The sequence below is a fragment of the Oryctolagus cuniculus genome, chromosome 9 (assembly GCF_964237555.1).
Source record: "Oryctolagus cuniculus chromosome 9, mOryCun1.1, whole genome shotgun sequence".
NCBI lineage: Eukaryota > Metazoa > Chordata > Mammalia > Lagomorpha > Leporidae > Oryctolagus > Oryctolagus cuniculus.
The window spans coordinates 106,480,027-106,507,833 of NC_091440.1; the positions used below are offsets into that span (position 1 = coordinate 106,480,027).

The 27,807-nt window shown below is 53.7% G+C and overlaps 2 protein-coding genes across 3 annotated transcripts; one reads left to right on the forward strand and one right to left on the reverse strand.

Annotated features, from left to right (window-relative positions):
* Positions 1-11,028, forward strand: NRIP2 (nuclear receptor interacting protein 2). Of its 2 annotated transcripts, XM_051850244.2 has the most exons (7): positions 1-145; positions 491-914; positions 4,594-4,743; positions 7,846-7,928; positions 8,209-8,330; positions 8,583-8,635; positions 8,941-11,028. In XM_051850244.2, the coding sequence occupies exons 2-7, from the start codon at positions 723-725 to the stop codon at positions 9,031-9,033; spliced, it is 693 nt and encodes a 230-aa protein (XP_051706204.1). In that variant the 5' UTR covers positions 1-145; positions 491-722; the 3' UTR covers positions 9,034-11,028. The 2 variants fall into 2 exon arrangements, with proteins under 2 accessions (XP_051706204.1, XP_008257882.1); XM_008259660.4 differs by lacking the exon at positions 1-145 and having other exon boundaries at positions 175-914.
* Positions 11,029-11,345: 317 nt separating this feature from the next.
* ITFG2 (integrin alpha FG-GAP repeat containing 2) lies at positions 11,346-23,873 on the reverse strand. Its single transcript, XM_002712802.5, has 12 exons — positions 23,660-23,873; positions 19,731-19,826; positions 18,815-18,856; positions 18,462-18,633; positions 16,909-17,048; positions 16,298-16,446; positions 15,854-15,951; positions 15,610-15,663; positions 15,425-15,516; positions 14,519-14,636; positions 12,894-13,067; positions 11,346-12,816 (listed from the first exon to the last, which is right to left on the reverse strand). The coding sequence occupies exons 1-12, from the start codon at positions 23,753-23,755 to the stop codon at positions 12,713-12,715; spliced, it is 1,335 nt and encodes a 444-aa protein (XP_002712848.1). The 5' UTR covers positions 23,756-23,873; the 3' UTR covers positions 11,346-12,712.
* Positions 23,874-27,807: the final 3,934 nt, after the last annotated feature.

Genomic DNA, 27,807 nt, shown 5'->3' on the forward strand with positions numbered 1-27,807 from the left:
AAAAGAGCCGGTACTGTTTCCACAAAGGAGATCGGAAGCTGAGGTGCACTTCTGGGGTGGTCGGGAGCCGATCGCTCCTTCCCCTGGAAGTCCGTGAGCTGAGACCGTAACACCTCCGTGCGCGCCAAGCCAGAGACCCGGAAAGGTACAGTCTGCGGGAGGGGGGGTTTTCACGCTCTCCGCTCTGTTCAGAACCCAGTTCCCGGCCTGCACCCCAGGCCCTGGCTGCGGAGAAGACCGGGAAGAGGAGACAGCCAGGCAGCCGAGCCGGGTCCGCGCACTGTGGACTCGAACGCCCGCAAGCCACACGCACACCGGCACGCAGGCTGGCGTCCTGCTCAGCGGCGCGCGCGCTCCTCTCCAACCTCGGGGCACACGCCGCTTCCCCGTGCGCTGTGACCGGGGACCCCCGCGGCGGCGACACTGCCCGGCCAGCCCGCGGCGCGCCCCCCCAGCCCTCCCTTCCTCCCTCCCTCTCTCTCTTTTCCAGACCTGGGTTTTTCCAGCCGAAGCCTCACTCCCTCTGCTGCAAGCTCTGGAAACTGGTGTGTGACGCGGTTGCTCCTCCTGCACGTTATTTATTTATTTATTTATTTCGTCTTTACCTCTCGCGGAGACCCTGCTGTCACAGGCAGAGCGGGAGGCGCCAGCGGTCTACCGGGAGACCCCCGGGGCGCACAGAGCGCACGCAGGGGCAGCCCGCGCTCAGCCCCGCGGGGGCCATGAGCACTGGGCCGGAGGCCAGGAAGGATGAGGGCGACACTAGCCGGAGGGCACAGGGGGCAGAGCCGCGGGCCCGGGCCCCCCTGAGCCAGCAGCGCCGGCTCAAACAGGCCGCCCAGTTCCTGCACAAGGACTCGGCCGACCTGCTGCCCCTGGACAGCCTCAAGAGACTCGGCACCTCCAAGGACCTGGTGAGGCAGCCCCCGCCCCTGCTCCCCACCACCCTACACCCTTCCGGGCGCCCCTGCCTGGCCCAGGGAGGCAGAGCGTCCTGCCAACTTCAGGGACTTCCCTCTGACCATGCTGGGGTCTTGTGCTTGGCGTCTTTCCCATGGCCCGAGGAGCCCCATCCTCATTGCTCAGCTCCCCCCACTGTTATCTTGGGTGTGGGGAGAAGCTTTGCTGTCCAGGAGCAGAGGTTTGGGGGACGCAGGAGCCCTCTGGGGCAGTCAGCGGACGCTGGGAGGACTGGTCAGCTTCCGGTCCCCAAGCCTTGGATTCCTTCAGGCCGGGTGGGCTCTACTTCTCCCCTCATCAAGGAAGCACCAGGGCCCTCCCTCCTCCCTGGGGCTTCCTGTTTCCTACAGCTCTTGCCTGAGCCCCCTGGTTTCCTGGAGCGTCTCTCGCTCCCTGCTTCCTGGGTGCCTTTCTTTCCATTCCCCTGCGGCTGCTTCGGCCTCCAGAGGGAACAGGGCAGGGGAGTCAGTCTGGGGAGGTGCGTGGGCAGCAAGCCGGCTGCAGGGACAGTCATTCCCCTGAGAGGTGGTAATGAAAATCCTAAGCGTTGGAACCACTTTGCTTTGGGACAATCTCTGCCACTTACCAACCTGGGCAAGTTACTTTGAATTCTGTGCCTCAACGTCCTCCTCTGTTAAATGGGGATAAAATCAATAGTACCTGCCTTGAGGGGTGGCTGTGAGCTATGTGAGCTAAGCCGGCGAATAGAAAGCACTGTAGAAATGCTGTTATGTTTCCTCCAACCAAGAGATGAAGTCAGCTCCACAGGGGCTGGAGAGTGTGGGCTTACATCTGGCCTCTGACCCCTAGAGGAGAGAGGAAGGCCTTTCTAGAAAGGCTTGGAGCACTTAGTGGCCTCTCTCATCTGCGAGTCCAAGAGGAGGACCCCCAGCAGGGCCTGCACTGTGAGAGGCGGGAAGCTTGTCTGGTGGCCCCAGGCCACATCTTGCTGGGAACCTGGGGCCAAATGCAGCCCTGTGTGGCCCTTCCTGACCCAGCCCTCCTCTCCCATGCCCCGCCCTGCCTGCCTGCCCCCAACTCCCCCGCCTCCAGGAACCCAGGGCAGAGCCCAGGCATTCCCATAGCTCCATGCCAGCAGCCTCCAGAGAGGAAAAGTGATGCACAGAGATTTCAGCTCAGAGAACTGCTGGGGGCTTCTTCCTCCCTGTGAGCGTGGCAAGCACAGCCGAGCTACGGGGATGGAACAGGGAGGCAGGCTGTGTGGCTCCTAGGGCTGGGGTCCTGCAGCCTCTACCTCTATTGAGGACCACCCTACATCTGTGCAGCTCAGGAGAGGCCTCCTAACATTGCCATCCCCGGGGATAGGTCCTGGCCTCTGATGAGAAAGTTCTGGGCTTTTTTTTTTTTTTTTAGAGTTTTTTTTTTTTTTTAATATTTATTTGAAAGGCAGAGTTACAGAGAGGTAGAGAAAGAGAGAGAGAGAGAGAGAGAGAGAGAGAGAGAGAGAGAGAGATCTTCCATCCACTGGTTCACCCCCAAGATGGTTGCAACAGCCAAAGCTACATCTATCCGAAGCCAGAAGCCAGGAGCTTCTTCCTGGTCTCCCACATGTGTGCAAGGGCCCAAGGACTTGGGCTATCTTTTACTGCTTTCCCAGGCCATAGCAGAGAGCTGGATCGGATGTGGAGCAGCTGGGACTCAAACCAGCGCCCATATGGAATGCCAGCACTGCAGGCAGCGGCTTCACGTGCCACGCCCCAGCGCCGGCCCCAGTTCTGGGTTTTTCACCTCTGCTCTGCCTTGGCACTTGCCAACTCTATCTCTAGTGGTCAGCTCCTGGGGCTTTGGGAACAAAGACACAACAGGTTGGGAGGCCCCCTTTGTCTCCCTCCCTGGGATAGCTCTGGAGGAATCTGCAGCCCCGGAGCCCCTGTTTGCTGCCCTCCCACCCCGTACTTTTCCAAGAGCGAGGTCTCTGGCTGCCAGGCTTCCTGTTGAGCAGCAACCTCAGGGGTCTCGTGAAGCCAAGGGCGTGGAAACAACCCGAGACTCAGGGAGGCGAAGGCAGGTGGAGGGGTGTGTGGAGCCTGGGGGATACCGCCTCTCTCAGCAGGTGTTTATTGAGCACCTACTGCATGCTGAGCTAGGTCCTGGCATAGAAAGAGGGGTGAGATACAGACACTTCGAGGGCTCCTCCCGGCTAGTGGGAGTGAAATCCAAAAACACCTGTTAGAGGAAGCATGGGCATTCCCTCCCAAGCCTGGTGCCCTGGAGGGAACAGCAAGAATAGAGAAGCTATCCCAGAGGAGGCCCCCTGCAGTAAGTAGGAGACACACAGTGACGAAAGCCTCTCTCCCAGATAGTGTGTCGAGGCAGCCATCGGTCTGGCCGAGAGAGGCATGAGGAGGAGGAGCCTCAGGAGGAGGGCTGAGCAGGAGGGGAGGCGTGGAAGTGAAGCAGCCTGCTCCAAGCTGGACAGGCCGTGTTGCTGGGGCAGACAAGCCGGGTCGGGGAGATGAGGTTGATGTTAGGCAGTGGCTGCACCATCTGGCCTGGGCATCATCTTAGAAAGTCTGGGCTCTATCATGTAAGCACTCCTGCATTTTATTACTGTTTTAAAGATTTTTTTTTTTTTTTGAGAGACAGAGACTCCCATCAGCTAGTTTACTCCCTAAATGCCAGTGAGGATGGGTCAGGCCAAAACCCGGAGACGGGAGCTAATTTGGATCTCCCATGTGGGTGGCCGAGACTCGTCTACCTGAGCCAAAACCGGCTGCCTCCCAGGGTGTGCGTTAGCAGAAAGCTGGAATCGGGGTGGAGCTAGGACTTGAACCCTAGGCACTCTGATGCGGTATACGGCAGCTTCACCGATGCACCTAGTGCCTGGCCCAGGGCCCTTCAACAGGAGAGGAACACGGCTGGTTTTACTTGGATGCTTCTCAAACTTTAATGTGCACACAAATCACCCAGGAATCTTATGAAAATGAATCTTCTGATTCAGGCTCGAGATCTGACCTCAGTCTGGAGGCTTCAGGCTGGTGTGTCTGAAAGGCAACAGGCCTGGAGGCAGGTTCCTGTGAACGTAGGTGGGGGCTCCCGGGGTCCAGGAGAGCTGCAGGGAGGCTGGAAGAAGGGCAGGGAGAGGCAGAAGGCACAGCTGGCAGGGTTCAGGAAGCGATCAGACAGGGTAGGGGTGTTTGTGGGTGAGGGACGGGTCTAGGGTGACTCCCAGGATTCTGGATCTGAAGACTTTATTCCTTGTCACAGCATCAGCAGCCTGTTGAAGGATGGGGGGATGGGCAGGTGCGTTGAGAAAAGAACTTGCAGTGGGGAAGACAGTGTTGCAGGTTCCAGACACACACACACACACCCTCCCCCACCACCAGCATACTCAATTCTGAAATGTCCCTTCAGCCAGTAGATCAGCGTGGACCCTTCTCTTCCTCTCTCTCCACGGCTGGGCAGTCTGTTGAGGTCCCAGGGAAGTAGCCTGTTTGCATGTGCGCTGCTCTCATTATCCTTGGGTGAGCTCATGCCACTTCCTTCCTGAGACTCAGATCTTTGGGGGGTGGGGTTGGTGGGAGCGACCGGGCTATATAAGGTGGAGGGACAGAGTGGCCCGAGTTCTTGGGTGTAGACCTGTCTCCCTGCATTGTTTTGTGATGGAGCCAGCAGCCACACAGCGTGATCCAAAGACGCCTGGTGGAGGGAAACCAGAGTCGGGTTCAGGAGAAGTCTCCCCTGGTGCAGGTCCCCATTCACGGCCAAGAGGACAGGGGGAAGAGTGGGCCACAGCTTCCAGCTCTGCTGGTCAACTGCAAGGTAAGAGGCCTCTGTAGGCACCGCCTCTCATGAACAAGTCTACCCTGCCTGCAGCTGGCTCACTTCACCCACCCTCCTGTCTGCCCTGACCAGGGAGGGAGGGACGGAGTGGGGAAGAGGCACCTCTCTCCACTGCGTGCACTTAAAAATGGGATCCTCCATCTTTTATTTACTTATTTTTATTTAAAAGGCAGAGAGACAGAGACAGAGGAGAGACACACAAGGATCCTCCATCTGCTGGTTCACTCCCCAGATGCCCACCATAACTGTGGTTGGGCAAGGCTGAAGCTAGGAGCCCAAAAACTCAACCCAGGCCTCCTACAGACCCAAATGCTTAAGTCATCCCCTACTGCCTTCTTAGCATGTGCAGTAGCAAGAAGTTCCATTGGAAGCAGGGTAGCCAGGACTTGAACCAGGCACTACAATATGGGATGTGGGTGTCCCAAGTGATGACTGCCCCAAACTCCCACCCTGCATCCTCCATCTTCCCTCTGCACAATTCCATCTAGTATGACCACTGTTCCACCCTCTTTCCTTTATCAAAGTGTATTTATTTATTTTTTTAAAGATTTATTTTATTTATTTGAAAGAGAGAGTTACAGAGAGAGGTAGAGACAGAGAAAGAGATCTTCCATCCTCTGGTTCACTCCCAAAATGGCTGCAACAGCCAGAGCTTTGCTGATTTGAAGCCAAGAGCAAGGAACTTCATGCAGGTCTCCCACATGGGTGCAGGTGCCCAAGGTCTTGGGCCATCTTCTGCTGCTTCCCAGGCCATTAGCAAGGAGCTGGCTTGGAAGTGGAGAAGCTGGGACTCGAACCAGTGCCCATATGGGATGCTGGCACTACAGACCGGGGCTTTAACCTGCTATCCCACAGTGCCAGCCCCTATCAAAGTATATTTAAATGGAAATACACTCAGTATGCAAGGATAGATTGTGCTTCTCCTGGAAAAACCTTGTGTGTTCCAAGGCGATGGTCTTGTCATCTCTGGAGCCATTTAGCCACCCAGTCTCTTCCGAACTGTTCCCATTAAGCGCCCACTGCTCCTCTGCCTGGAGCGCTCTGTTCCTGCACTCCAATCTCTCTGTGTGCACATTCTGCCGTCTCAGCCTGGAAGTTACCTCCTCGCTGAAACCTCATTTCCCCAGTAGGAAACAGCCATTCCTCCTGCTCGGCCTCAAAGACATTTTGCTCACAATCCTTTCGCAGACCTGAAAGCTTGCTACCATACAGAACTACATGTCACTGCCTTTAGTCTCCTAAAAACCAGCATTCGTTGATGAACCTTCCAGCGACATATCTTGCATGGATATGCATAAATGCTCAATAGATGTTTAAGATGGGAAGACCGCAGGTATACACCAAAAGGTCAGTGCATATCCAAGGAATTGGACTTGTCTTTCTTTCCAGTGGTGAACTCTGGGTGATCCACCTGAGTTTCCGATCAAGGGATCCCAGTTCTCTCTGCCTCCTCTACCCCTAAGCTGGAATTCTCCAATCAGGAAGCCTTCAATCTCCCAAGGATTCCTCTAAGTGGATCTCTATTTTTGGCCAGATCTTTCCCAAACTTAGCAGTCATCAAGAGTAGCTCCACTTTTTTTTAAAGGATTGTTTGTTTGAAAGAGATACAGAGGAGAGAGAGAGAGAGAGAGAGAGAGAGAGAGAGAGAGAGAGGAGAGAGGCCTTCCGTCTGCTGATTCACTCACCAGATGGCTGCAACTGCCAAGGCATGACCAGGACAAAACTAGGAGCCAGGAGCTTCATTCAGGTCTCCCACATGGGTGGCAGGTACCCAAGTACTTAAACCATCTTCTGCTGCTTTTCCCAGCAGGAAGCTGGATTGGAAGTGGAGCAGCCAGGACTCAAATCAGTGCCCACATGGGATGCTGGCATTGCAGGCAGTGGCTTAATCTGCTATGCCACAATTCCAGCCCCAAGGGTAGTTCCACTTTTTTTTTGAAATGCTTCAGGAGTTTTCTTTTTTTCTTTTTGTTTGTTTTTAACAGGCAGAATGGACAGTGAGAGAGAGAGTCAGAGAGAAAGGTCTTCCTTTACCATTGGTTCACCCTCCAATGGCCGCTGTGGTGGGCGCGCTGCAGCCTGCGCACCGCGCTGATCCGAAGCCAGGAGCCAGGTGCTTCTCCTGGTCTCCTGGTCTCCCATGGGGTGCAGGGCCCAAGCACTTGGGCCATCCTCCACTGCACTCCCGGGCCACAGCAGAGAGCTGGCCTGGAAGAGGAGCAACCGGGATGGAATCCGGCGCCCTGACCGGGACTAGAACCCCGGGGTGCCAGCGCCGCAAGTGGAGGAGACATGGACATCTTTTTTTTTTTTTTTTTTTTTTTTGACAGGCAGAGTGGACAGTGAGAGAGAGAGAGAGAGACAGAGAGAAAGGTCTTCCTTTTGCCGTTGGTTCACCCTCCAATGGCCGCCGCGGCCGGGACTAGAACCCAGTGTGCCGGCGTCGCAAGGCGGAGGATTAGCCTAGTGTGCCACGGCGCCAGCCGGACACATGGACATCTTAACCAGTGTCTTAACTAGGCTAAACATTTGCTCTGTCCATTTTATTTTGAATTCCTTTATCTGAGAGTCAATTTTGCCACAGTTGTTTGAATTCCCTAAAAAATCACTTTCAATGATTCATTTCAGGGCCAGACATTATAGTACGGCAGGTTAAACTACTGCTTGGGATGCCCCCATCCCATTTCCAAGTGCCTGAGATGCACTCCTGCTTCTGTCTGTTCCCGATCCTCCTCCCTGCTAATGCACCTGGGAGGCAGATGACCCCTCAAATGCTAAGTCCCTGATATCCACGTGGGAGACCTGGATGGAGTTCCTGGTTCCTGGCTTCAGCCTGGCCCAGCCCTGGCTGTTGTAGCATTTAGGGGAGGAGAACTGGTGGGTGAAAGATGGTCTCTTTCTCTGTTACTCCTTTTAAAAAAATTAAAAATGAACCAACATTTTAAAAACCTATACATACAAGTATCTTTTTTTAAAAAAATCATCTGTAAAAGAGAATCTTCAAGGGACTGGGAATATTGAAGGCTCCAACCCCAACCTGCTCTCATGTGCTCACCCACCCTCTCCATCCCCCTTGCTCAGTGCCAGGACCAGCTGCTTAGAGTGGCCGTGGACACAGGCGCCCCGCACAATCAGATCTCCTCCGCGTGCCTCAGCCGTCTGGGGTGAGTGGGGCCCGAACCAGTGGCTGGGGGCGTGGGGCTTCTCTTTGGGGTGAGGACGATGTTCTCAAGTTAGACAGTGGTGAGGGCTCTGAAGATATTAAAAACCACTGTACGCTTTAGGAGAGTGCATTTTTATGACATCTGAATTATATCCCCATAAAGCCTGATTTATTTTGCAAGCGTGGTTGGAGACTCTGACCGAGGAGCGGGACATTAGCTAATGAACAGGGGTGTGGGCGGGGGCTGCGGTGGCCTTCACTACCTTGCTTTCCAACTACAGGTTAGGGAAGAGGGTCCTGAAAGGCCCAGGTGGGAGCCTGGCACCTGGGTCCCCAAGCCAGGTGGAGCAGCTGGAGCTGCAGCTGGGGCAGGAGACTGTGGCCTGCTCGGCCCGGGTGGTGGGTGAGTCCTCCCTCCTCTCCGCCCAGCTTCTCTCCGCTTCTGCCATCCTCCTGGGGGTGGGGCCGGGCAGAGGCTTGCCAGCCCCTGGCAGCACAAGGTGTCCTCGAGGATCCTCTGATTATCCCCTCTCTCTGTGCCAGTACCTGCAGACCTGGGGCATGGGGGTGGGCAGGGAAGGGGCGGGTGCCCAGCGGAGGGCCACGGGGGCTGCAGCACTCGTCACCTTCTTCTGTCTTCACACGGTTCCTGTAGATGCTGAGAGCCCTGACCTCTGTCTCGGGCTGTCCACGCTGCTTTCTCTCAAGGTAAGTGCCCGCACTGGGGCCCAGCCCAAGGAGCCGGGCAAAGCGGCAGAAGGCGCAGCTATAGAAGAGCGGATCAGGTTCTGCCGAGGAAGACTGCTAGATGTGCAGTTTCCCCTTTGCTTCCTTAATGACCCACAAGGGAAAAACCCAGAGAACAGGGTCCCTCCCTGCTGGGGGCCTGGGTGGATGGAACAGGGGAGGAGCAGAGAGCCAGGAGCAGCTGGCAGCTGCAGGAAGTGGGAGGGCGGGGGGAGAGGTGGTGCCCTGCGGGGGTGAGCTCACATGACATCCCCCTCACCCCACAGTGCTGCATCGACCTGGAACATGGGGTGCTGCGGCTGAAAGCCCCGTCCTCAGAGCTGCCCTTCCTGCCTTTGTACCAAGAGCCCGGCCAGTGACCGCTGTCCCCATCAGTCTTCCCCCCGGGGCAAGAGCTGTGGGGAGGGCCAGAGAGCTGGGGACTCTGTGTCCCGCTTCTCACTGCCCTGACCCCTACTGACCCATTTCTCTCAGTCTGCCACAGTCCTCTCAGCTGTCAGCAACTGCCTCCTCCCCCAGGAGTTTCACCCGGGGGCCCAGACTCCAGCCTTCTGGCTTCCCTGTTCTCTCAGTCCCTTCCCAAGAAGAGCGACACCAGGTCAGGGCTGCAGAATGGGACAAGAGCAAAATGGGGCTCTGGGCTTGGCCCTGGGCATGGGAGGACCTGAGCCAAAAGCTGCAGCTGACCGCTGTCCTCACGATCCCTCAGCCCCCACCCCAAAGCTACTGCACTGTCCTGACGCCCACATCTCCCTGCTCACCTCCGGGGTTCCTGGTCTCCTACACCAGGCCGCCATGCCAAACCAGCCCGGGTCCCTGGCCCTCCTGGGGCCTGCCTTTTGGAGTCCATACACGTCTGCTCACAGGTGATGGGGGGAGACATTTTGAGCAGAGGAATTCAGTACAACGAAGGTGACTTGGGGCAGGAATGTGCAAAGCCGAAGGCAGAGAGCATCTGTCGTTCACCTTCTCTGGGATTGGTGGTTGATTGATTCCCCAGTGCAAAGCCTTGGCTGTACCGCTCACACTCACTGCACGCATTTATTCTCCACTTGCCCTTTGCACCCACTGGGCTCCTGAACTTGGAAGGTGTATGTGGAAGAGCCCAGAGAGACAGGAGAGGATGGTGGGGTTGGCAGTTTCAGACTTAAACCTATCCAGCATTCGTTTATATTTATGGGGTGGGCCTTGTGGCTCAGCAGGTTAAGCTGCTGCTTCCAACAGTGGCATCCCATATTAGAGTCCAAGTTCCAGTCACAGCTGCTCTGCTTCCGATCCAGCCAATGTACCTGGGAAAGCACCAAAAGATGGCCCAGGTGTCTGGGTCCTTGCCACCCTCGTGGGAGACCTGGATGGAGTTTCAGGCTGCTGGCTTTGGCCCTGCCCAGCCCTGGCTGTTGCAGCCATTTGAGGAGTAAAGCGGCAAATGGAATAATCTCTTTCCCTCTCTGACTTTAAGGCTTATTTATTTATTTAAAAGGCTGGGCAACAGAGAGAGAAAGAGATCTTCCATCTGCTGGTTTCACTTTCTGAATGCCTGCAACAATTGGTGCTGAGACAGGTGGAAGCCAGGAGCCAGAAACTCCACCGGGGTTTCCCACCTGGATGGCAGAGGCCCAAGTACTTGGGCCATCATATTCTGCTCCCTCCCCTCAACTCCATGTTTTAGCAGGGAACTGGATTGGAAGTGTAGAGTAGCCGGGACTCAGAACTAGCACTCTGATGCGGGATGTGGGCTTCCAGAAGTGGCAGCTTTACCCAATGCACTGCAACACCTGCCCATCTTCTTATTTCTAGAATTAGCACACACACACACCATTAGCCTTCTTTCTACCCATATCTTTGGCCTTCCGAGTTTAAGCTTATCTTGTCCTGGAATCAGTGGCTTTTTATCCCCCAGTTGGGCTCACCCACAAAGCAAAAAGAGGTTCTTCTGAATTCACTGTGAAGAGTCCAAACCTCAAGCAGCAAGACCTGGAGGGTCTTTCTGGTTGGTCTGGGTCTCGCAAATCAGTGTCAGGAATAGAGAAAAGCCAGTGGTGGAGCTAACCTGAGCCGGGACCTGGGGCCTGGGGCTGGAATGAAAATCTTGAGCCTGGAGTAGATTAGGGAAAAGCCGAGGTGCAAGGAGCTTCCCCGAGACACCTGCTTTGCCTTTCTCAGGCTCAGTTCTCACAGGTACCTACAGGATTCCCTTGCCCTCACTGCTTTGCTCCATGACCTCTGCTTCCCTGGGTCTCGCCCTGTTCCTCTCCCTGTTTGCTTCCGGCTGCTTCTGTAACTGCAGAACCAAGGCCCCAGCGCCAGCCCTCAGCCCAGCTGCTTCCCCTTTGAATAAACACTTGTTTCTGTAAGCCGATGTTCTCTGGTTGTCCTCCCTGCTCTAGGAGCACGACGATAGCTCTGCCCTGGCTGCCTTCCCTGGGGTGCCCCATACCCACCTGACTGGGGGTCAGCACAATTCAGAGCAGTGGCTTTCAAACTGCTCTGAGCACAACTCACAGTGGGAGAGAGATGGACAAAGGTACTTCAAAAAATGTGTGGGAAGTGAAAAGTTAACTTTTGTTTTGGTGCAAAAATGTTGGAATCCATACATATGAGGGATCTTCAAGAAGTTCACAGACGAGGCATAGTATGAAAAAACTGTGCACAAATTTATCTTTACACCAGATTATCTTTTAAAATTTTTATTTATTTTCATTTTATTTGAAAGGTGGAGAGAGAGATGGAGAGAGACACAGAGAAAAGACAAGAGACACAGAGATCTTCTACCCACTAGATTACTTCCAAATGTCCACAATAGTTGGGGCTGGGCCAGGCCAAAGCCAAAAGCCAGGAACTCCATCCGGGTCTCCCACATGGGTGGAGGGACCCAAGCACTCGAGCCATCACTGCTGCCTCCCAGGGCATGCATTAGCAGGGAGCTGGAGTCAGCAGTGCAGCCAGGACTTGGCCACAGGCACTCCAGTACACGATGCAGATATTCCAAGGGGCATCTTGACCCCGAGCCCAATGCCTACTCCATGAACTTTTCTTTTAATTCCATTTTCTGTGCACTTTTAAGAGGACAGCATTTAGTACCACATCACATACAGCTATAACACTGACCCACACTGTGAATAGCATACTCCTGCCATTTTCAATTTTCTTTCTATCCTACTTCATTTACTTCGAACATGCTGGCCACAACCCTCCAAAGGACTGCAATCTACAATTTGAAAAAACGCTGATTAAGGGGACAGAGAATCAAGAGCAGAAGGAACATACATGGCCCAAGACATAATTCTGTTGTGGTCTGGGTCATAAACCTGCATCAGACTGCGAATGTCTATTGTCTCAGCGACAATGCGGTGTTTTGGTGGGGAGAGCGTGACAGGGAAATGGGAAGAACAGCACTCGGCTTGAGGAACTGTGGTAGGATAAGAAAGCACCAATCTGGCTGCTTCAGTAGATGGAGGAAAATCGATTGTCTCAGGGCTGCCAGGAACACAAGACCAGACTGTAAAATGGCCAGCAAGATCCCACAGTGCGAAGCAAATGCCTGTGGTCCCTCCTGATGACAGTGACCTGCAGCTGGGCCGGGGAGCTAGCGCTTAGGCTGGGGTGCAGCCTCACCTCAACCTTCCGTGCTCTTCTCGGCCTGAAGCCTGGTTTTCTTAGGGGTGCTGGGGCCACACAAAAAGACATGCACTCCTTCCTCTCCAACAAACCTCTGTTTCCCACATAGGGAGAGTGGTGGTGGGGGAATCCCAAATGATTTGGAACAAGGCCAGAGTCTTAGACCCTGCTGGTGTAATGTGTGAGGGCCACCCAGAAAGGGCGGAGGGGTCAACTTGTGTCTTCCTTCACCACAAAGACTATGAGGTCTATAGTTCCGGTCGCCCTCAGGCTGTCACCATCCTTCCGTGCCCCGGGTCGGATCATGTTCATCAGTAACCCATGTTCCCTATTCTGCCAATACCATGGAAATCTCTGGGGGTGGGAGTGGGGCTCAGATGGATCCTTTGCCAGCGAAGAAGCACGTGCACCTGGGTGGACCTAGGTGGGGTCCTGGAGGCTTGCGGGCGCACACTGTGGCGGCTGGTCCGGATGGTAGAGGGTGTGGTGAAGCAGGGCGCGGGCCGCAGGAAGGTCGTTGGGATCTGAGGGCCGAAAAGGGGCTGGTAAGAGGTTCCAGGGTCTGCTGGGCGCCTGGGCCACTGACTCCCTGGGGACTCACCGGTGCCCAGCTCCTGCAGCAGGCTGCGGAACTCTGGCTCCGCCTCCAGCAGCTTCAGCAGGTTGGTGGACTCCATCCGCTCCAGCTGCACCTCCCAGTACACATAGATCTTCTGGTTGAAGGTGACGTACACCAGGCAGGGGCTGTTGCGGCCTTCTTTGCAGGCGTAGAGGCCTGGGAAGGGCGGGCAGCGAGACAGAGGCCACAGGTTTCAGCCACAGTGATGGGCGGCAGAGAGCAAAACCTAGCTCCAGGTCAGGAGTCTGGCCTTTCCAGAGCAGTCAAGCAAAACCAGAAACACGCTCTCTCTGTAGCTTCTGTTGGGAACCGAGCAACCAAAACCAGGCAGAACTGCCTCCGAAAAGGTGCTGTTAGTTCCTTTTCCCATCTCAGTGACCTTGCGAGAGGCAGGAAGGACACAGCCTGACTAGTCCAAGGGCAGATTAGCAAAACAGGACCAGGAAGGAAAGCTTCCCTAGGCTGCCCGTCCCCTCTTCCCAGGCATATACATGATCCCTTCAGGTCACCGGAGTATGTCATCATTGTAACGACCGAACATACTCCCAGTCACCTGGAGCACGAGCGCGGCTCTCCCAGGTCCCCAGTGGGGACTCTTCTTCACCGAGGTCTGGGAGGCTCGCGTGGAGAAGAACGTGCTGATGTCTGTGTCGTCACACACCCCAGAGGGATGGCAAGAAATCATCCCATTCTTCAAAACACTGGAGATCTCACTGATGCCCCCCCTTTAAAAAAAACTAATTTTGCATTCCAATATTTTATTTTTAAATGTTCATGTTCATGTACTTAAAAGGCAGAGCAACACACACACACACACACACACACACACGGAGTTTCTATTTGCTGGTTTACACCATAAATGTCTACAATAGCCAGGAGCCTGGAACTGCATCTGGGTCTCCCGTGTAGGTGGCAGGGACTGTTATCTGCTGCCTCCCCTGGAGTATTAGCAGGAAGCTGGATCAGAAGCAGAGGAGCTGGGACTCAAACCACCGGCATTCTGATATGGGATGCAGGCATCCCAAGCAGCAGCTTAAGAAGTTGTGCCACAACCCAACCTGACCTCATTGTCTTCTATCTCTCCTTTTTAAAACTGTCAAGATGGGGCCAGCACCGTGGCACAGTGGATAAGCCACTGCCTATGATGCCAGCATCCCATATGGGTGCTGTTTCGAGTTCCAGTTGTTTTGCTTCTGATCCACCTCCCTGCTAATGCATCTGGGGAAGCAGTGGAAGATGCCTCAAGTACGTGGGCCTCTGCCATCCATGTGGGAGACCTGGATGGAGTTCAGGCTCCTGGCTTCAGCTAGGCCCAGCCCTGGTCATTGCAGCCATTTGGGGAGTAAACCAGTGGCTGCAAGATCTCTCTCCTGTCTCTCCTTCTCTCTCTGTAACTCTATCAGGTAAATAAATAAATCTTTGAAAAAAAATAAACTGTCAAGATGGCAATGTAGTAGCCACCCACCACCCCTTAAGGAACTCATTCATCTGGGAAGACTTACAGTCAAGATGATGCTGAGAGTTGAAATGAGAGGCAAGAAATGACCTGGCATGAGCATGCGTGGGACGGGGGGTGGGGGGTGTGGCCATGGGGCCAGGGGACCCACCTGCACAGAAAGCCCGGATGTTCTCATCCACCTGGAAGCGGACGACAGTGCGGTTGTGATCGATGATGTACGTCTGTCCGTCCCAGGCACACGCAACCACCTCCTCGTGGCCATTGCCCTGAAAGAGGCCAGAGCGCAGGGTGTGAGGGAGGCTGGGCGCCACGCGCGAAGCTCCATGGGAGCTGTGGACCGTACTCTGTGGGAAGACAGAGCTGGGGAAGCACTTCTGCAGGCCAGGCCAACCGGGCTGGCAAAGGAGCCCCTTTCCGAGCGCGCGCTACAACCCCATGAGCCAGGCAACATCATTCCCAACTTTATACTGAGGAAACCGCAGCCGTCAGAAGTCAAGTCCCTCACCCAAGGTCACTCAGCTGAGACGTTAAAGAATCAGGACTCAAAACCAAGTCTTGTCTGCCTGGCTTCAAAGCCTCAGGCCTCCTCCTAAACCATCAAATATGCCCACTGGCAATGTCAAGTGTAGCCTCCATCTGCTACATCCGGGGCCGCGGAGCTAGCAAACGGAGACTCATAAAATGATAGGGGCTGTGGCACGTGGTGGGTCACGCTGCCACTTGCAATGCCCGCTTCCCGTATTAGAGTGCCCGGGCTCAGGTCTTGGCTCTGCTTCCAATTCCAGCTTCCTGCCACCCATGTGGGAGACTCACATGGAGTTCTCGGCTCCTGGCTTCAACCTGGCCCAGCCCCAGCTGTTGTGGGCATTTAGGGGAGTGAATAAGCAGGTGGAAGACCTCCCTCCCTAACTCTCTACCTTTCAAATAAATCAATAAAAATTAAAAGAAAAAAAAGGATGAAACTGGGATGCAGGGATGGTCTGATTTGACTCTCGTCTCTGTCTCTCCTGCAGCGAGGCACAGGTGCCGCGCCCCCCACCAGGGTGTCACTCACCGTGACATCTAGCTTCTCTAGGGCAAAAAGCTGGTGATCCACCTGCACCGACCACAGCAGCTTGTCCGCCTCCTCCATCAGCTTTAGCGTCCCTGCCGGGGAGAGGCAGGCCGAGGTGGGTGGGCCAGGCCGCTGAGCAGACCCCTCAGGCAGGCAACCCCCTACTCCATCCCAGCATTGCTCACCATCCAGGGTGCACAGGGCAAAGAGGCCAGAGCCACGGCTCTCTGGGTTGTGGCCTGTGGGTGGGGCAGAAGGGCCAGGGGCAGAAAACGTGAAAGGCAGGGCAAGACAGGTGCTCCCAGGGAGAGGCAGCCCCAGCAGGGAGGGAAGGATGATGGGAATGCAAATGGGGGCAAGACGCTGGCCCTTTCCCGGCTCCCAACCCCCAAGAGCTCGGCTCCCTCCCTCGCCCCACCCCACCTTCACCTTGTTTGATGTTGCCAATTAAGTGAGTGGAGACGTTCTTATTGTGAATTCGGCCAGATGTCTGGTGCAGTACCACATCCCGGGCAGCTGGGGTCTCCCTGGGCCAAATAGGAGTGCAAGTGAGGCCCCTTGGGACTGTGGGACTGCTAACCCAGAACGAGCTTCCAGGATCTAAGTCAGCTTAGAAGCCTGTCTCTGACCCCGTCTGGCCCAGTAGCCAATAGAAAAGAGAAGGACAGTGCCACAGGCTTGAAGCCTGGGATCTCTTTCAGAGCTACTGGTTGAAGTCCCAAAATAATTTTCCTTAATGAAGCAAAGGGCTTGGGCTGGGACCCAGGTGAAGAAGTTCCGCTCACTGCAGGCCCAACTCACTGCCATGTGCCACGGGGAGCTGGTCCTGCTGCCATGCACCTCAGCGCCACCCACAGGCCTGCGCCCCCTTACCTGCTGCCCTCTGCGGCCCCCTCAGAGGTGGGAGGGGACCCAGCGTCCTGGTTCCAGGTACACAGCAGGACTGCATAGGCACAGCCAGGCTGAGAAACCATCAGCTCAGGAACCCCCTGCGGCCCCAGAGTCACGGAGAGACTGTCCACCTGCACCAGGGATGGGGGATAGAGGGAGAGAGAGACAGACAGAGAGAGAGAGAGAGAGAGAGAGAAGGAACTGGCACCCTGCAGAGAACAGGCTGAGGTGGGGCAGGGGTCCTGGCAATAGCCCTCCAGCTTTGAGGCTGGCAGCAGGAAGGACTCGGGTCTGTGAGAGTGCGGCTGGTGGCCTTCTCTCCACAGAGACCACCTGCTTCCCACTGTGCGAGCTGCAGCTGGGGCCACGTCCTGAGGCAGTCCACACCACACCCACCGCCACACTCCCAGTGTTCAGCCCAGTCTTTGGTCTTCCTGCCAGTTACTAGCAATTTCCCCTAAGGCCCTGATGGGCAAGGATCTCCTCTGGATTTGTCTCAACACAGGTGACTTTGCCCTCTCCCCACCCTGGTCCTGTCCCCTGGCCGTTCTCCCATGCTCCTGGCCTTGCTGGTCCCCAGCTCAGCCCCTCACCTGACCCTCCAGCATCCATTTCTTGAGGGACACCAGCTGCCCGGTCAGGTGTTCGCCGCCTTCGCCCAGTTCCTCCCAGCGGAAGGCCCTCACCACACGGTCGGTGTAACCCACCACCAGCTCGCGGCACCCGTCTCCATCTGTGCGCACAGAAGACAGGATGGGTTTGCAGCCAAATCTGTATTCATCAGCTTGACTCCTACTAGCATCTCGCCCCCCACACTGCTGCCATCACCACTGTCGGCACCTTCTTTCTTTTTCTTTCTTTCTTTTTTTTTTTTTTTTTGACAGGCAGAGTGGACAGTGAGAGAGAGAGACAGAGAGAAAGGTCTTCCTTTGCCGTTGGTTCACCCTCCAATGGCCGCCGCGGCCGGGACTAATGGCCGCCGCGGCTGGCGCGCTGCAGCCTGCGCACCGTGCTGATCCGATGGCAGGAGCCAGGTACTTATCCTGGTCTCCCATGGGGTGCAGGGCCCAAGCACTTGGGCCATCCTCCACTGCACTCCTTGGCCACAGCAGAGAGCTGGCCTGGAAGAGGGGCAACTGGGACAGAATCCGGCGCCCCGACCGGGACTAGAACCCAGTGTGCCGGCGCCGCAAGGCAGAGGATTAGCCTAGTGAGCCACGGCGCCGGCTAAGGCACCTTCTTTCTTTTTTGTAATTTATGTGAGAGACAGAGAGAGGAAGAGACAGACAGATGGAGGGACAGGGTTCCCATTCACTGGCTCGCTCTGCAGATGCCTGCCACAGCCCAGGCTGGGCTAAGGCTGAAGCCGGGGACGCCACCCAGGTCTCCCACATGAATGGCAGGAAAGCAGTCACTTGAGTCACCAGCACGGCTGCCCAGGATCTGCATTAGCAGGAAGTGAGAGCCAGGAGCTGGAGCCGGGAGTGCCAACGTGGGGTGCAAGTGTCGCAACTACCAGGCTCACTGCCCTCTCCCCGCCACCGGCACCTTCTCTCCAGCGGAACTTCACGCCCAATCACCTTTCACGTTGTGGCTGCCACCGGCCCCTGCCCTTCCACCTGACCCAGAGAGCGCAGACACAGCACTCAGGTGTCCCGATTGATCCCACACACTAACTGCCGCCTTTGAGACAGCTGCGGGGTAAAGGAGCAGCCCCACATCTCTGTGGCGCCCTCTCTTCACCCGCTGGGTTTTTTACCCAGTGTCACCTTCTCAGTAAGCTCATCTCTGACAATTCCAATTCCAATCGCTCTCTGCTTTGACAATCTCTACCCTTTTTCGTGATTTGTTTTCTCCACTGTACTTACATATTAACTTTTAATATCATATTTGATTTTCTTGCAAGATTTATAATGTTTCTCTTCTCTTTCTAACAAGGTCCAAGAAGGCAGCAGGTTGTTATATTCTGGACTTAGAACGATGCCTGGCTGGTAATAGGAGCTCAGTAACTCTATATCAAACACATAAAGCATGCAGAAACAAATACTGACTCTCTCCCTCACTCTCATGTCCTGGAATTCTCCCTGGTGCCCACTGACTCCCCCTCCCCCTCCCCCAGGTGCGGCGCAATGGCGGCCATGCCCACCGATGTCGCTGATCAGCATGACCTTGGTGTTGGCAGGGATGTGCTGCTTGAACACTGGCCGCGGCTCCTCTCCCGTGAGTGTCTCATGGTGCCCAGACGCATCCAGGGCCTTGGCAGGTGTCAGGTCAAACAGGTGAAACCAGCCTTCGGCGCTCACTGCCACCACCAGGTTCTGGGAGAGACGGGAGTGCGGGAGGGCGCGCAGACACCAGCTTGGGAATGATATCACGGGGTGGGGGGTGGGGCACGGCTGAAGCCTTTAACTCTCAACTGATTTCCACTAGGAGACAGGGCTCCTTGGCAGGCCTTCGTGTTCTACTGAGGCCTGAGATCAGGATTCCTAGAGCTCTTACCTTTCCTTTGTTGCACACATCTCCAACGCCAACACAAGTCAGCTGCAAGAGAGAAAGGAGGGTCAGGGAGGCACCGAGGGAGGCCAGCGCTCCCTCATCTCTGCAGAGCAAGAAGGAGAGCCACGTGACCGACCCTAGTCATTGAGGAAAAAAGCATTCACTTGAAAGGCAGAGTGACAGAGAGAAGGAGAGACAGGGAGAGATCTTCCCTCTGCTGGCTTACTCCCCAGATGCCAGCGACAGCCAGGGCTGGGCCAGGTTGAAGCTAGAAGCCTGGAACTCCATCCAAGTCTCTGCGTGGGTGCCAGGGACCTCAGTGCTTGGGTCATCATTGGCTGCCTTTCCAGATGCTTTAGCACAAATGCTGGACCAGGAGCGGAGTAGCCAGAACTCTACACCCAGCATTCTGGTGCGGGCTACAGGCATCCCAGGCTGTGGCTTAACCTTCTGTGTCACAATGCTCGCCCCGTACACTGGGTCTTTATTAACCGAATTTGTATGACAGGCCCAATTTACCCAGACAGCAAGATGAAGACCTGATGTAGTTAGGGCAATTTGGGCTTAAAACAAAGAAAAATCCTTACATCTAATATAGCTAGACGAGCAGATTCTGGATGCACTCAAATGACTGCCCCCATTTCTTGACTACACAAGATCAGAGCATCTTCTCCCATAAAGTACCAAAGGGCACTCTACAACATAAAAGACATCCAGCCTCTTGCGGTGGGGGGACAGGCACAAACAAGGGCACTGCCTATGGGCTACTGTCCTGAGTCACAGGAAGTGTGACCGCGTAGGTGGGCTGAGGAGCAGGACAGTCAGGATGCACCAGTGAGCTCCTGTGTGGGACCTGCCCTTACGGTCCCTGCGCACGAGAGGTTCCACTGGCCCAAGATCCAGGGAGGGGAATACTAACCATCCCCTGGCAGGAACAGGTGACCCATGGCCGGCTGTCGTCCTTCTTATACACGGACAGTTTTCCGCTGGTGTCTCCCACGACCAGTTCATTCAACTTCAAGTGGAGAAAGAAGAGAGGGTTAGGATGAGATCATGCTCGAAAACAGAAAGCTTTTCTCTAGTTGGCCCAACCTGGGGGAACCCCAAGGCATCAGCTTTTAATTTATTAACTTGAGAAAAATTATTTGGTGGGGGAGGGGGCAGGCATTTGGTGCAGAGGTTAAGCGGTTTGTGCCCCATACATCGAGTGCCTAAGGTTTAAGTCCTTGCTCTGCTCCTCAGTCCAGCTTCCTGCTGATGTCCACCCGGGGAGGCAGCAGACAGGGCTCAAGTACTTGGGTGCTCGCTATCTATTTGGGAGACCCAGATGGAGTTCTGGGCTGGCTTTGGACTGGTCCAGTCCTCACTGTTGCAGGCATTTGAGGAATGAACCAGCAGATGGAAGATCTTTTTCTGTCTCTTTGTCTCTCTCTATTGATCTGCCTTTCAAACAAAAATAAATTAAAACTTTACCAAAAAAATCAGTAACTGAAAAAAAAAAACCTTTTGGGACCAACATAGTCATAGTTTTCCTTTGAGGTGTGTGTGTGCTGGAGGTAGGAGAAGTCAGAGGGACAGGGACTACACAGAACCTGTAACCCATCCCAGCAAACTCTGGTACCTGAAAACCTCTAAACCCTATATAACTGACTTTGGCTCTTCTACTCTGTCCATTACAAATGGGACATGTTTTGAAAACCATCTGAGACTCTAACCTCAGGCTCTGTATTTATTTATTAATTTTTTTAAAAGATTTATTGTATTTATTTATTTGAAAAGAGTTACAGAGAGGTAGAGAGAGAGGAAGAGAGAGAGAGGGGTCTTCTATCCACTGGTTCACTCCCAAAATGGCCGTGAGGACCGGAGCTGAGCTGATCTGAAGCCAGGAGCCAGGAGCTTCTTCCAGGTCTCCCACATGAGTGCAGGGGCCCAAGGACCTGGACCATCCTCTGCTGCTTTCCTAGGTGCATTAGCAGGGAGCTGGAGCAGAAATGGGGCAGCTGGGGTTCAACTGGTGCCCATATGGGATGCTGGTGCTTCAGGCCAGGGCTTTAAACTGCTGTGCCACCATGCCAGCTCCTTATTTATTTATTTATATATATATATATATTTTTGACAGGCAGAGTTAGACATTGAGAGAGAGAGACAGAGAGAAAGGTCTTCCTTCCGTTGGTTCACCCTCCAATGGCCGCCACCGCACTGCGCCTATCCGAAGGCAGAAGCCAGGTGCTTCTCCTGGTCTCCTATGGGTGCTTGGGCCATCCTCCACTGCACTCCCAGGCCACAGCAGAGAGCTGGCCTGGAAGAGGGGCAACTGGGACAGAATCTGGCGCCCCGACCGGGACTAGAACCTGGTGTGCCAGCACCGCTAGGTGGAGGATTAGCCTAGTGAGCTGTGGCGCCGGCCACAGCCAACAACTCTTATTTGTCCCTCAAATAGAAGAAACTAATGCTAGGTTCTCAAAAGATTTAATTCTAAAGGCAACAAAGAGATAACACCTCAATGGTAAGAGAAAGTTAGAAACAAGTTGAAAAAAAAAAAAAAGAAGAAACAAGTTGGGATTTATTGATAACAATTCACTTTCCTTTAATTAAATAAAAAATTTTTTCATTTTATTTGAAAGGCAGGCAGAGATCTTCCATTTGCTGGTTCACTCTCCCAAATGCCTGTAACAGACTGGGCAGGACCAGGTCAAAGCTAGGAGCACAGTCTGGCTTCCCAGTTGGGTGGCAGGGAGCCAAGTACTGAGCCATCACTGTTGCTCTCCCAGGTACATCAGTAGGAAGCTGGATTGGAAGTGGAGCAACCAGGACTCAAACCAGGTGCTGGCATTGCAGGCAGCGACTTTACCCCCTATGTTACAATGTTGGCCCCAGAAAAACCTATTTTTTAAATTCCACTTGTCCATGAAGTTTTTGAGGTCCTCTCATAGATCCCACAGACTCCCTGCTGTGGTTGAACAGAGAGAGACACAGGAATAAAACCCCCCGAGTGTCGCATGTACAGGGAGCAAGCAGACGGGACTCAGCCGGGTGAAGAGGGAGGCAACGGCAGGTGTCCTGGGAGAGGAGATCTGCGGGCCAGCCATGTGCCCTCCAGCAGCCAGTCTGCTTCTCTGTGCTTGGGTGGTCCCTCCCTTGGGTGCAGGTATACTAGGGGTCAGAAATGCACCAGGAGAAAGGTGCTAAGGGCCTTCTATGATCTGCTTCAGTGCAGTCACACAGTGTGCGTATTCTAACCCTGGCTTCTCCCGCTCCTTAGCAGGAAATAAGTCCCTGTCAAAAAACCAGGAGACTGGGGGTTTATTAGGCTGACATCAGTTGTCCTTGTGCTCCCCAGTAGCCAAATGTTTCCCTCTTTCAGTTATCTTTGCCAATAACGGGCAAAGCTCTTCAAATTGCTTTGAAACACATGATCACATTTGCTTCTTCTTCTTTTTTTTTTTTTTTTTTTTTTTTTTTTTTTAAGAGTTACTGAAAGACAGTAAGAGACAGAGATCTTCCATCCACTGGGTTCACTCCCCAGATGGCTTCAACAACCAGTGCTCACCGGTCCAGGACAAAACCAGGAGCCAAGAACATCATCCAGTTCTTCCACACGGGTGGTAGTGGCCCAAATATTTGGGCCATCTTCTGCTGCTCTTCCCAGGCCATTAGCAGGGAGCTGGATCAGAAGTGGAACAGCTGGGACACAACCGGAGCCCGTGTGGGATTCCGGTGTGGCAGGTGGTGGCTTTATCTGCTACACCCAGACACTGGCCCCTCACATTCGCTTCTTACAACAATCCTCACGCATTAGAACAACTCAATAGTGCTCATTACATGCCTGCACTGTTCTAAGTGAACACAACAGTGAAAAAAAAAAGACTTAAAAGTTTATATCCTCATGGAACGTGTAACAACAGAGTTTACCACTCAAACGAGAAAAAAAAATAGTAGTATAATATACAGCGATCCCTCAGTATCTGCAGGCCACTGGTTCCGGGACTCCCTTAGACTCCTCAGATACAATTTCCTTACATAAAATGGCATAGCATTTGCAAATAACCTCCGGCATTCTCCACTCTACCTCAAATCATCTCTGGATTACTTCTAATACCTAATGCGTGTGCTATGTAAGTACAGTCACGAGCTACACAGGCCACGTGTGTGAAGGTTGTACACCATACAGCCTAGGCGTGTGGTGGGCTGGACCGCCTAATCTCTGTGAGCACACCATGATGTTTGCAGGAGGGCAAGATCAGCTCAAAACACGCTTCTCAGAGCGCGACCCTGACACGAAGCGTCCCACAGTTTATTACTGCGTTGTACTGTTTAGGGGATAGTGGCTGGAAAGAACCGCCTAAACACACACACACCCATTACAGAGCCAGTGTGCTTCTTTAGCTAATGTTTTCCATCCGTGGCTGGCCGGGTACAGATGGCCGAGTGCACAAAGCAGTTATCGAGCGCGAACTGCGCGACCAACGAACGGCTGGGAGAAAATCCGAGGCTCTGACAGCGAAGCGATCTGTCCGTGAGGTGAGGCCCGGCCCCAGAAGCCCTGAGCCAGTGGCCACCAGCGTTTACCAGGCTCCTATTATGAACCAGTTCCAGAACCAGGAGGAGGGACCAACTATCTACCCCCTGAAAAATCACTCTTGGGGTGCCAGGCCAGCTATCCCCGTGACGACGGCTGCCATCTAAGCTATCAATCAAAGCCCGCCGCCAGTCCCGCAGGCGGGCCCCACTACGCATGCTCGCTGCTCCTGCGGCAGGCTCGGCGGCCCCCTCCCCGGGCCTCCGCCCGGCTCCGCCCCGCGCCTGCGCAGAGCCGGACTGCGAGTCCGGCAGTGCGCACGCACCTACCGTATCGTTATCGACGTCTCCCAGGCAGATTGCGTGGGGGAAGAGGCTCCCGCTGAAGTCCAGCGCCACGCGCTGCACGTAGCTAACCGACCTCATAGTACTTGCAAGGGCTGGGTGATCGGGAGCCCTGCGAACTTCGAGCCCCTCCCGACGGGCGCTCGAGAGGAAGGCCACCTAAAGTGACGTCACCTCCTGCCCTCCAATCCCTGCCTTCCTGATTTAACCTTAGCGAGGAGGCGGGTCTTCCGAGCCTGGAGGCGGCCCCCCCAATGTAAGATGTGATTGACAGGGCAATGAACCATTGCTTTTCTCCAGAGGGCTGCAGCGCGTGGTTGGATTGATCCTGACGTAGCCCCTGTGTTTCCTTGGCAACAGGGCTCTCCAGGGCTTGACCTAATAACCTTGACCTCTTGGTTGCCTTGGTGTGAAAATTCGTGTACCTGAGAATCATATTAATAATCGTAATAACTGAGAGCTGTATGATTTCTAGGAGTGTATTTTTAAAGCTAGCTACCCATTAGTTATGAAAATAATATAGTAAATTACAACTAACATTTTAATTAATGATGAAGTAGAAGAGACCAGGTGACTCCTGGGTGGTGAGGTATCGTTTTTGTAAACCCTTTGTTTCAATGGTATATATTTACACGTGTGGACAGGCTTATCAGGTAAAAAAGTTTTCAGTTCACTCTATACTTCCTGCTCAGTAGTTCGAAAGCCACCTGTTGCAAGGCATATTTCACAGGTATTACTTAATGCAATTAGCACAGCTACCCCAGAGCTTGTATTCCACTTTGTAGGGGAGAAGAGGTTCAGCAAAATTAGGTAATGTGGCAGAAAGTGATGGTGGTGGGACTCAACTCAGGCTTGTTTTGTTTCCAAACCCCAGGGCCTTTTACTGCTGTAGTTTCTAGGACAGTCCCAGGCTGCCGGGATTCTGGATCTGCTCTGCCTGTGGGCCCCGTCCCCCAGCACAGAGCTATTGCCCCCTTCCCTCGCTGTCGGGTGTCTGTTGGCATCTCCAGTGCCGGCTTCTGTGAGATTCTTCCTAGTTGAATGCAGCCTTGCCTTTCTTTGTGGTGCCTCATCAATGAGGGCAGTCAGAGTAGTAGTCATGAAATCCTAGAGGTGATCAATTCATTTGTAGATTTAGGTTGGTAAGACCCAGCTGATTTACACTTGGTCTTTCAGGTCAGATGAGGACGTCTACCGACCTGGAGATCTCGGACCACAGGCTGGTCCCACTTTATATGCTTGAGCCATAGTGGGAGGAGGCTAGAGGGCAGGGCCTCTTGGCTTGGAGGAGTGAAAGGAGGATGGCAAATTTTGTTCTGGAGGTCCCAGCTGGATTAAAGTAACAGCAGGTCACAGCAATAAGTAGGAGGCAGTCTGGACAAATACTGGGGACCACAGATGCCCTCTGGCCCATTCCTGGTACTGCAGAATGGATGGTCAGTGTAGGCATTTGGTGCTGCACTTGATACCACTTGGGACACACCCACATCTCATATGCCTGGGTTGGGGTCCCAGCTCTGCTTCCAATTCCAGCCTCCTGTCACTGTGGACCCTGGGAGGCAGTGGGTGATGGCTCAGGTAGTTGGGTCCCTGCCACCCATATGGGAGACCCAGATGGAGTTCTGGGCTCCTGGCTTTTGCCTGGCCCTGCCCCAGCTGTTGTGGGAATTTGGGGAGCAAATCAGGAGATGGAAGATCTCTTTTGTTCTGTTTGTCTGCCTCTGTGCCTTTCAAATAAATAAAATGAAAAAGTAAATAAAAATAAGTATTTTATTAGAAAAGCACTGTCAGGCGTGCCTGTTGCTTGCAGTAGATTCTCACTGATGGAGGGGTTGCCTGTTGCCTCGCCTTGTGCTCTAACGCATCTCTCTTCTCTGTCCTAGTTAAGGCCCTGAGCTTCATATTTAATTTTAAGGGATAGGGGAACAAAAGCCAGTTTTAAAATGTTTAACTTCAGATGTTATGTAAAGTTAAATAGTTTTATGTTTTGTTGTACCTTATTATATATTTTTTCTCTTTTTCCAGCTCTCTGAATGAGGTTGTAAAATAAATATATGAATTAATAACTCAGGATGGGGATCCCCTTGCTTCTGCCCTAGGCACCCTGGCCTGACTCAATTCTCTGAAGTCTTACCCTCACCCAACACTCCACAATGTGTTGGTTTTATCTTCCTCATTGTTTGGTTTCTTTCTGGATCATTCTGTACCAAGGAGTGACTGTGTTTATTGGTGGATTGTGTTTCCACAAAGGCACTTCATTATGATCGCAATTTGGATACCAGGCCTTTTGTCAAGAGAGCCAAGTAAAGTTAGAAAGGGAGCAGAGAAAGGTCTCCAGGAACTAGGATATGAATCAAGTCTTTCCATACCTGTGCCTCTCCCCACCTTGCATCAATTACTGTAAGGACGTTGAGTGCTGCATTCACAGTGAGTGGAATACAAGACTAGGCGTTGCAGACCCGCGTAGGCAGATCCCTGGCACCACAAGGAGCACCCCTTGCTTCTGGTCCCTTTTTAGTGAGGTAGCTGGTGGGTCTCCATTGGCACCATCTAGATCCCATCTTGTGTAAGCCCGGCACTCTCTCAGCATGGTTTGTGGCTTACTCCCTGGAACTATCTAACCAGGCTATCTTCCTAGTTGGGTGGCATAGAGACTGTTATGAGGGTGGCATAGTTGTTTTTTGTTGTTGTTTTGTTTCAGTAAGATTTATTTATTTAAAAGAGTTACACAGAGAGTAGGACAGAGAGAGAGAGAGAGAGAGAGATCTTCCATATGCTGGTTCACTCCCCAGATGTCAAAGCCAGGAACCAGGAGCTTTATCTGGGTCCCCCAGGTGGGTGAAGAGGAGCAAGTGCTTGGACTGTCTTTTGATGCCTTCCCAGGTCATTAGCAGGGAGCTGGATCAGAAGTGGAGCAGCCAGGACTCAAACCTATGGCCATATGGGGTTCCAACATGGCAGGCTGTGGCGTTATCTGCTATGCCACAATGCAGGCCCAAAGGATGGCCTAGTTTATACAAACTATGAACAGTAGCTTCAGTGGAAAGCTCCATGGGAGAAAATGGAGTTGCGTGAGAAGGATTTCTAAGGCTATTCTATGCCCGCTACATCTGCTTAGAGAATGGCCCTACCCAGGTTCTTTCCGTCTACCCAAGGTGCCCGAGTAAGAATCCTGGCCTAGCAGGGCCTTCACAGAGCACTTCCTGCACATGAGGCCGAGAGCCCTTCACCACGTTGGGGTCAGGGACCAGGGCTTCCCAGTGGGCTCGGCCTGAGACACATCGTCCCTCCCTGCCCTCTCGCAGTGCACCGTGGTGTGGTGAAGTTTCTGAAGTGCTAGGAAGGACAGAAACCTGCATCCCAAACCAATCTATCCCGGGAATGGACCACAACAGCCTGGGCTGCTCTGCTGAGTGAAATGCTGTTGTCCCGAACTCCCCTGAGCTCCAGCCCCTTGCTCGCGTGGTAGGCCTAGGCCAGCTCCAGGGTGCTCTGCCTCCGGAACCTGCCGTGGTTGTGTCTGGTCACGACCCCACTGAAGGCTGAGTTCTCATTTGTCACCTGAGTGCACAGGTGAGGAAATGGGCTTGAAGCTAAGGAGGAGGAGGTTTGGAACTAGGATGTGAGTGGCGGCTGTGTAATGTGATGTCACTGGATTGCTCACTTTAAAGTGATTAATTTTATATAAATTTGATTTTTTTTTTTTTAAAGATTTATTTATTTGAGAGGCAGAATTACAGACAGAAAGAGGGACAGAGACAAAGGTCTTCCATCTGCTGGTTCACTCTCCAATTGGCCGCAATGGGTGGAGCTGGGCTCATCTGAAGCCAGGAGCCAGGAGTTTCTTGCGGGTCTCCCACATTGGTATAGGGGCCCAAACACTTGGGCCATCTTCCACTGCTTTCCTGGGCCATTTAGCAGGGAGCTGGATCAAAAGTGGAGCAGCTGGGGCTTGGACTGGCACCCATATGGGATGCGAGTGCTGTAGGCAGAAGTAGCAGGATGCCGAGTGCTTGGGCCATCATCTGCTGCCTCCCAGAGTAGACACTAGCAGGAAGCAGAAATCAGAGTAGAGCTGGAATTTGAAACCAGGCATGCTGATCTAGGATGTAGATGTCCCTGCCACTGCACCA